Below are 9,490 nucleotides of genomic sequence, written 5' to 3'. Positions count from 1 at the left end.
GATACATAACTTTCTAAGAGTGTTAGTTTTAAGGAACAAAAAATTAGATAATTGTGTATGGATCATGTTTGAATTGAATGAATAAATACATAGATAAAGAAAATGAGGAAATTAATAATCAAACTTGAATTGAATTTTATTACTAAGTTTGTCTGTGCGGACAATTGCTTCAATTGTGACCTTCCGTTTTACAATATGAACATTTTTTTGGCTAATTTGGAATTGAATCATCCATTTCGTTACAAATGCGTTGAGTGTTAGGTCTTCCTGATTGATGTCGACGCATGATGAGGTCAGGTAAGAAATTGGGTCCCATGTAAGTAGACCAATAATCCAATTTTTTGTTTCTTAAAACTAACACTTTTAGAAAATTATGTATCAAAATAATTTTTAACATATGACATGGCAGAAGTCGTGCCAAATTAGCACGACTTCAGTATGACATGATAGAGTCATGTCTAATTGGGACGATTTGTGCATATGAAGTCGTGCCGAATTGACACGACTTGCCTAAATTTGTAATTTTTTTTAAACGGACCACGTTTTGGTAAAAAGCAAAAAAAAATAACCTCATCATAGTCAAAATCCCCTACAAAATTAGCATATGTATTTATAGATTTTTTGGAATCTCATAAATAAGGTTAATGAAGGTAAGAAATAAGAATTTTTCCTTATTTTATTTGATTTTATAGAGGGAAAATGTTTGTTTAAACTTGTACTTAAATGGCCAACAAACCTATAGAAATCAAGTTGAGTTTTTAAATATATTCAGAAAACTTGTGTAAAACATATAGTGCATGTCAAGACAAAAAAACATAAATAATGTAGTTATTGAATAGTTTAAACTTGTTAATTTTCATTAGTGATTATACTAATAATAGAGAATACTCAAACATATTTTTTCACGAATTCAACAAAAAATATCTGGATATGGAAAATTAACAATCAATAAAATCACATTAAATAAAAAGTAGAAACAGATAGAATTAAACTATAAATTATTTTACTCAAACCACCAATCACTTGTGTTCTACATCCAAACTTCAAGCAAAAACAATAATTTGTTTTTGCTGAAACAATAAGACATAGTAATATTCAACAATAAAAAAAATAAAAAAAATAAATATATATATATATATATTTCACCCTAATTAACCAAAAATAATATGAATATTCCACCTTGTTTAAAATAATAAATACATGTACTCAGCAGAAATCAAACAAAAAGAATTAAAGAGATGTTAATGTCAAAGATAATAAGAAAAATATAACTCAAAACTCTAATAACCTCAAAGGACGAAAAATGTTAACAAATGAAAATAGGTAAAGGTTTTTAAAATCAACTAAAACTATTTTTTAAGAACCCCAGAAACAAACCTATGTATCTTAAAAACATGCTTCGAAATAATCAGAATTATATGAAATTCACTAACCCAATTTTTCAACATTGCAAACATTTTTTTTATAAAATAATTTACTGTATTATGTGATAAATTGATTACCATTACTTGAAAATTATACATAGCTTAGTAATATCATATGTAATTAATAATACATTATAATAAACTATAATTATAAAATCATCGATATTTTATAAAATGATTCAAAAGGAAACACAAGTTATTTAAATTCAATTAGTAATATTGAGTTTTTTATATTATACAACTACATTAAATAGTCCGAATATTTTTTTTTGTTATGAATAGTAATCAACACTATAGTAGAAATTGTCCAGGGAAATATGTCTATTATTGGAGATCCCACATCGACGAGAGATGAGAGTCTTTCATAGTATATAAGTGGGTGCAAACCTCAACCCTATGAACCGGTTTTATGGGGTTGAGTTAGACTTAAAGTCGACTTTGTAACATGGTATCAGAGCATGTTTTCAAGCCTATCCGAGTATTTGTTGGGCCTACCGTGCCACCCGCTATCGGGCCGCCATCGGACCACCCATAATATATAGTCCCACGCACACGAGCTTCTATCTATCACTCTCGGCGTGGGGGTGTTAGGCTTAAAGTCCACTTTGTAACAATTATATCTACCACTCAAAATAGTCAATATTTGTCATAAAAAATTGAATAATTTGAAATATCTTACATTTGTCAAAAAATATATTCATAAAAAACAATTTTGTTTACATAAATTAGATTTTAAATAATTGTAAGCATATAAAGAAACATAAAAACTAACTATGATTAAAGCAGCCTTTATTAATTTATCTTTTAGTGAAATTTTTCTATAGTTTTTTTTACGACTTACCTAAATTATAAACATTTAAAATGAAATAAATACTATACATAATATATTAATTTCAACCGAAATTTTCGAATATGCAAAATGGTTTTAACATTTTAATTCTGTGAAGAAAGGTAGTCTGCAAATTGAACAATAAGGGGATGTAGCTCATATGGTAGAGCGCTCGCTTCGCATGCGAGAGGCACGGGGTTCGATTCCCCGCATCTCCACTTTCTTTTTTGGCAAAATTAAATTAAATCAATAAATTAAAAGAAAAGTTGTTTTTATAGGAGGATTAATGTTTTATTTTGAACAAAATTAAACAGCTTCCTAACTCATAAATAAGAATATTTTTCACCATAACAATTCAAAACTCTGATACCAAAATGTTAATAACCAAATTATTTAGCAACTCATGCTTATTGTACTAGCATAGTGGGATGTCGTTCAGAATCTCGAATCATCTTATCACTCACCCACGATATGGAAAGTCATGTGATAACACGTTGTCGACTTAGTGTCGACACTTTGACTGATTTGATTGTCGGAGTGTTTTTTACAGGTATCATCCGAACATGTGCTACCAGACGACCGAGTGAAGGAGCAAAACAATCGTTCTCTAGGTTCCAATACCCGATTGAGAACACTTATAAATACCCTTTCATACTTATAAGCCATGCTTATATATAACCCATGTTTTTTTACTAACTAAATGTAGTATAAAATTAATCGATAATGACCTATTTCAAAACCTTTACTAAGAAATAAACAGCTTCATTACAAGAAACTCCTATTTGAGTACGTCAAAGGTTGTGAAAACTAAGATTTAAATCTCATTTGACCCTTTAATGTCAAAATAACATTTTTCTTAGGATATATACAGCATGTTTTTAGACCACTGAGAAAAAAATAAATCTATAATCTTACAATAAATAATATTTGTTCATACAATTAAATGAGTTTAAGTATAAAATGTATTTAAAAGAAAAAAAAGATGTTATATGAGTGAAAGAAAGAAAGAAAGAGAGAGAGTGATTTAAAATAAAATGCAGGGAAGTAGGGTGGTGGGAAGAAGGCATAAGAAAGGAGAGATAAACCCAGGGGAAGAAGAGAGAGAGAGAGAGAGAGGGAAGGGTAATTAAAATAAAATAAAAGCAGTGTTGGGGCAATGAGGGAGAGGGATGGTCACAGAGGAGGAGTGTTACCAAAGAGAATAATTCTGGTGCGTCACGGGGAGTCGCAAGGGAACAACGATCCCGCCACATACGACACCACGCCCGACCCTAAGATCCAGTTGACAACACAAGGGATTGCACAGGCGCGACTCGCTGGGACCCGCATGCGCCACGCCGTCGCTGGCGGAGGCTCCACCAATTGGCGCGTCTACTTCTACGTCTCCCCCTACGCGCGCACTAGATCCACGCTCCGGGAGATTGGTCGCTCCTTCTCCAAGAAGCGCGTCATCGGGGTCAGGGAAGAGTGCCGCATCCGCGAACAGGACTTCGGCAACTTCCAGGTGCAGGATCGCATGAACGTCATCAAGGAGGCTCGCCAACGCTTCGGCAGATTCTTCTATCGCTTTCCAGAAGGAGAATCCGCCGCCGACGTCTTCGATCGCGTTTCCAGTACGCTCTCTCTCTCTCTCTCTCTCTCTCTCTCTCTCTCTCTTTCTTTCTCTATCGCTCGCTTGTTCTCTCTCCTGTCGCCAAATCAAAATTAAATGCTTCTCGTCGTTTCCTATAATTAACTTCAATTTTCGGAATAGTTAGGGCTGGATGTATATGTATGGAGACAGAATAAGAATTATTGATTAAAATGTTTGAAGAAAAGAATTAGGTAAATAGGCTGAGGATTTCAGGGGCTATTTGTTTGGATGGAACAAAAGAGATTAAAAAGTTCAGAGGAAATGCATTGGAATGGAATACGGGTTTAATTACACTGTTAATTAATTCAAAATGAAATCGTGGTAGGTGTATTTTTAACTGGTTGTGGAACAATCTGTGAACTTACTTCATGTGACAATTTGTTTATTGGATGGTGGTGTCGGTGCATGGAATGTGAAAAGCTCATGTTCATATGGAGTGGAATAAAATTATTGGCACTCTTATATTGGAGGTAAATAAAATTGAAGGTGAACAATGGAATATGTTTCATTATTATCTATTATAATTCATCTTCATTTATCAATCCAACAATGTAACGAGAAGTTGGTCTGGAGTTGTGGTGTCTCACTCACACTGGAAATGGAAATTTTACTATATTTTGAATGGAGTGTCGTGTGGATTGATTATAGTATAAGTTTGAAACTAGCAATGGGCTGTTTTGTTCAGACTGTGACTAATTTTTTTCTGGTTCTGATATAATGAATTAAAAGATGCAAAAGAAGATTTAGGTTCATTATGCTGTAATATTTCTGACTTGGAGAAGATTGTATCTTGTGAAAGTTACATGACATCCTAGAACAAAAAGACTAATTTTTAAAGTAGGGGGTGTTGCTGATGACTCGTTCTGCACGGCTTTAGATTATTTAACAATTATGTTTTGCAGATTGTTTTTCATTTATCCCTGTGGTGTTAATTTCAGACATATATATTGTCTTGTTTTGCAGGTTTCCTTGAATCTCTGTGGAGGGATGTTGACATGAACAGGCTTAACCACGATCCTTCTGATGATCTGAATTTGATAATTGTGTCACATGGACTGGCATCTCGTGTTTTCATGATGAAGTGGTTCAAGTGGACAGTTGAACAGTTTGAGCTTCTGAGAAATCTTGAAAACGGTGAGTTCCGTGTGATACAGTTGGGGAGTGGTGGAGAGTACAGCTTGGCAGTTCATCACGATGACGAAGAACTGCTTGAATGGGGTCTCTCTCCTGATATGGTAGCTGATCAGAAATCGCGAGCCTGTGCCAGCAAGGGTGAATGGAACGATCGATGTTCTTGGTACATTGATTCTTTTTTTGATCATCTTCCTGACTCTGATGATGACAATGTGGATAAACTTGAGGAGACAAATTCTTTGATTGTGCATTCATAGTGTGCCTAGTTAGCTTCTTCTGGGTTGGAGATTCGTAGTCAACATTTGTTGAACAGTAAGTTGTTCTTTCTTTTTGTTCCTTTCTTTCTTTGACAAAGAAATTTTTTTTTCCAAAAAAGAGGGAAGTTAAGAAGGAAAAGGACAAGGTGATTAACGGTTGTTCGTTGTTAGTTAGCTGCTCTAATCATAAGCTTGGCATTCAATTGTAAGGAATGGTTGCTTTGTGAATGCATAATGCATGCATCCTGTACTATAACAACACCACAGAATTTAGAAGAGCCTAATATACAGAGTTTCTCGACTTTGTACTCACTTTTTCATTGTTGTTGTTTGTGAATATTGGATTTCATTCTGGATCTCTCATCATGATATGAAAAACTCTTCTGGATTTGTACTCATATATACATGTTCATGTACAAAAAAAACCTAGAAATCATGTAGAGAAGGTTTGTGTGAAAAATAAAAAAGTGGACTCTAAGAATCAATGACATGAAAAAAAGAGAAAGAATTGCAAATATGGTTAAGTCCTGAGATATTTGCCCAAATCGTCTAAAATATCAATTTCAATTTCTGTGAATAAAAACTAAACTTATTTCAAATTTAAGTGTGTATTAATGATAAATAGTTATTATTTTAATATTGATATGGTAGCTAGACCTAATAAACAATAAAGAGAGAAAAAAAAGGCTGTAACCATTTAATTGCTGAGTCTCACTGCAGCCGATTTCATTTTCTTGGATACAAGTAGAACTACCAGACATCATAATATACTTAATATTTTTATTTATTAAATATAATATTAACTCGTAATGTTTTTTCATTCATAAGAAATATGTAAAGTATTTGAGAAGTAAATAAATATAAACCATATAGAAAATACTAATTAATACTCATTTAGTTGGTTTTTATCTTTCTTTTTAGGTTTTTATATAGAATCCGATGACATGAAAATAGAATCTACTTTAAAAGTTGGTCGGTGGCATTAAGTGAGCTTCGAAATAATTAAAGTAAAAATGAATTGAATTTGTTTTTCTCTTTTGAGAGATGGTTTTGTTAAGGATTTAGGGATTAGGGTGGGTGTTCCATAAATGCTTTCTAAGAAGACGTGCTTCTTCCCATCTCACCATTAAATTCGACTATTCGACCAACTCTTTGCTATATTAAAGTTCGTTGTTCACACAAATTAATTAGTTGTTCCAGTGTTTGCATCTTAAGGTAATGAGTATCCCTTATTTGATACCACTACAACTATAAAGAATATTTAATAGATGGGTCGAAATAATATAATATTTTATATTTAAAGTTAATTAACCACTAATAAACATATTCTTAATTATTATTTTTATATTTATATTTATTAAAACATATAATAGAGATTTGAATAACAATTTTTAATTTATTTTTGAACGAGAAAAAATTGAAATTATGAATGAAGTAACAATCATATAAAGTATAATATAACTTGCCTTTCTCTTTTAACAATTTTTATTATAAAATATTTAATAATTTTCTTAGGAAAATGTTTAACATATCGTTAAAAACTACGAGTTAAGCTTTTGAAGTCACTAATCCTTAAACTAAGACGGTACTGTGAAAACCTACAACGTTCGATTTGCCTTTGTCTTTATCGTAACACTCCGAAGTTTTTGCAGCAATGTACGTGCAGCACAGACCAAGTGGAAGGTATCTATCTGAGTAGCAACAAAGAATCTATCAGTTGAGCCGTTCCTAAATTGCAGGGTATATACGGTTGTTTAGTCGCTGAAGAATAGATGATAACTCAATTTAAAGTCATACATGGGTGTTGAGTTGAGAGTAACCAAACGGGGCATAAGCATAAGGTAACAAAAGCTACCATTGGTTAACACAGTGTTTAAAAAGGTCAAGGTTACCGTTCTCATTTAAACAAACAAACCAACCCAATCATTAAAGCAACCTTCTTGATTATCCTAAAGCCGCAACACTACCACTCTTTTTCTTCCTCATTATGTAGTTTCTTCCCCACTCTTCAGCAACAGATTCCCATTTTGCGAACCCCATAAAGACACCATCTTTACACTTTTCCGGGATCTGGGTCTCCTTTAATTTTCCCGAAAGACAAAGTAGACATTGTCTTCCACTCACTTTGAAAAGCGAGAGATTGTGTGTGGTAGTTTATGAAACTGAAGTGTTCTTCGTCAATCATTGTGTTCTACAGTCAAATTCAGCGTCTATGATCTCATTTTGTAGAATTTTCCGCTTGTTAAAGGTGGTGTTCTCTCACAACTTCACAAGTCACACCGTTTGTTTATCTCAGTATCCAAGAAAGTGTTCCTTGCTCGCTCTTCTCACTGACCAAGATCTTGAAATGGCAGTGTGAGTGTTGCACCGTTGCACGAGCCATCTATATCAAGCATTGTTCAAGAAACTGCTTTTAGTTTGTAATGAGGGTGTGGAGGGTTCACCTACCAGAGCAAAAGGTTTGTCCTCAAGGTGTTTTGAGGTGGGTTTTTGTTTGGATGAGTGTGTGTTTTTTTGTGTTCACGGTTGGTCCACCGTCTCGGTCGCTGGTGAAGAAGAGTTCATCTCCTCGATCCTCTTGTCCTCCATGTGATTGTTACTGCTCTTCAGCGGAATATCTTCTCGATCCTTTGGGTAAGTTTCCTTTTTTAGTTACTGTGTAATGTAGCAATTTTGGTCTTGAGGTCAAAAAAAGAAACAACTTTGATTTGATTCAATGACAAGAAAAAGACAAAAGTAACCCTTGTGTGTTTGAAAATGGAAAATGGTATGTGCATAGAGAGTAGGTATCGTAATTAGTTAGCATTTATTGTTGCCAGTGCTGCGCTATTCTCAATCTGGAGTTGCACATCTGCAACAGTTTGCAGAGGAACTGACTTCTGCACTTTGTAACCTTTTTTGAAAAGAAAATCATCAGAAAAATGCACTGACTTCGTAGAAAGAATTAGAACCACTATATCTTTAATAATGTAGAAAGCTAAAGTTTTCTTATTTCTGCTATTCCATCCACACATCTTAGTGTTAGGAAGTTCAATTGGTAAACTTGAAATCTTGGATCTACCTTTGGTCCTAAAAAGGGAAGAACCAAAGAAAATTGGGGCATTGGGAAATTAGCTAATATTAAGCCTGCTGCCATAACTGTATTTTGTGTTGCCATATACTTCGTTAGACATGGTGGGAGTTCGAAGATTACACATACAAGTATTATTTTCCAGTTTTAGTTGTCTTCCACAAAAAATTGAGGAAAGTTTTTCTATCAAAAACCTTTGCATTTACTCCCAGAGTTTTGTTTATTAGTTTTGCATATATGGTTGTCACATTCTTTAATACATTGGTTTATTTCTCAACCATGTTGTTCACTTTTGCAGGACTTGCCAATGGCTCAATTTCTGGTAACTTTATCTCCTGCATTTCTTGTTGAAACGTTTCACAAAACAATTTGCTTTATTCTGCGCTTATTTACTTTGATGCATCATGGGTTTTTAGTTTTTAATATCAAGCTTGACTCATGTATACCACGAAATTGCAAGTGCAGATTGTGGTAAACATGATCCTGTTTTGAATGAGGAAATGAACAAGGGTCTACTGACAATGCTATCCGAGGAGCTAAATTTGCAGAAAGTAGTGGCCAACGAGAGCTTGGAACACACCAAAAGGTTAGTAATGGATGCCAGGAAAACCTTTTCACAATACCAGAAGGAAGCAGAAAAGTGCAACATTGGGATGGAAACTTGTGAAGAAGCAAGGCAGAGGGCAGAGGCCGAGCTCATTGAAGAACGCCGGCTCACAGCACTGTGGGAAAATCGAGCTCGTGAATATGGGTGGAGTGACAAAACAAAATTAAGAATTAACCATCATTAGCTAATGATAATTGTAACATAGCTTTCATAGCCAATACACTGGTCTCTTGTGATGATTTCAGAAAGGTCAGCTATCCCATTGAAACAGGTTTAGTGTTTTACTACTTCATTTAGCAACTTGATCCTTGTTTACTTCATTTTTTTCATAAATTAGTTCAATACCAACAATGCCATATGTCAAAGCTTTTCAAAGTAAAGACAATAGCACAATCCTTGTTTATCAAATGACAGTCTCAGATCCACAACTGGTGAAAAACCGGTGCATTTCATTCATTTCAGGTATTATGGTGGTCGGTGGATGCTTCACTGGCCACTTTAAAGATACGAATATGATATAAGCAATATTGCATTTT

General features: G+C 33.8%; 2 protein-coding genes and 1 non-coding gene across 3 annotated transcripts; all 3 read left to right on the top strand.

Moving 5' to 3' along the window:
- The first annotated feature begins 2,398 nt into the window (after positions 1-2,398).
- TRNAA-CGC (transfer RNA alanine (anticodon CGC)) lies at positions 2,399-2,471 on the top strand. The gene has a single exon. It is a non-coding gene; the product is annotated as a tRNA-Ala (tRNA).
- A 775-nt stretch (positions 2,472-3,246) lies between these two features.
- Positions 3,247-5,675, top strand: LOC137831730 (phosphoglycerate mutase-like protein AT74). The gene is made up of 2 exons (XM_068639525.1): positions 3,247-3,866; positions 4,850-5,675. The coding sequence occupies exons 1-2, from the start codon at positions 3,410-3,412 to the stop codon at positions 5,275-5,277; spliced, it is 885 nt and encodes a 294-aa protein (XP_068495626.1). The 5' UTR covers positions 3,247-3,409; the 3' UTR covers positions 5,278-5,675.
- A 1,254-nt stretch (positions 5,676-6,929) lies between these two features.
- LOC137831722 (uncharacterized) lies at positions 6,930-9,254 on the top strand. Its single transcript, XM_068639512.1, has 3 exons — positions 6,930-7,911; positions 8,646-8,669; positions 8,813-9,254. Exons 1-3 carry the CDS (start codon positions 7,701-7,703, stop codon positions 9,136-9,138), a joined length of 561 nt encoding a protein of 186 aa, XP_068495613.1. The 5' UTR covers positions 6,930-7,700; the 3' UTR covers positions 9,139-9,254.
- Positions 9,255-9,490: the final 236 nt, after the last annotated feature.

The sequence above is a fragment of the Phaseolus vulgaris genome, chromosome 6 (assembly GCF_000499845.2).
Source record: "Phaseolus vulgaris cultivar G19833 chromosome 6, P. vulgaris v2.0, whole genome shotgun sequence".
NCBI classification, from domain to species: domain Eukaryota; kingdom Viridiplantae; phylum Streptophyta; class Magnoliopsida; order Fabales; family Fabaceae; genus Phaseolus; species Phaseolus vulgaris.
Note: the sequence above shows the minus strand (reverse complement) of the source record. Positions and strands in the feature narration are given on the sequence as shown.

Coding starts and splice junctions, on each gene's coding strand:
- LOC137831730 (XM_068639525.1), top strand. CDS start 3,410: ATGAGGGAGAGGGATGGTCACAGAGGAGGAGTGTTACCAAAGAGAATA. Junction 3,867..4,849: donor CGTCTTCGATCGCGTTTCCA/GTACGCTCTCTC, acceptor CTTGTTTTGCAG/GTTTCCTTGAATCTCTGTGG.
- LOC137831722 (XM_068639512.1), top strand. CDS start 7,701: ATGAGGGTGTGGAGGGTTCACCTACCAGAGCAAAAGGTTTGTCCTCAA. Junction 7,912..8,645: donor ATATCTTCTCGATCCTTTGG/GTAAGTTTCCTT, acceptor TCACTTTTGCAG/GACTTGCCAATGGCTCAATT. Junction 8,670..8,812: donor TGCCAATGGCTCAATTTCTG/GTAACTTTATCT, acceptor TTGCAAGTGCAG/ATTGTGGTAAACATGATCCT.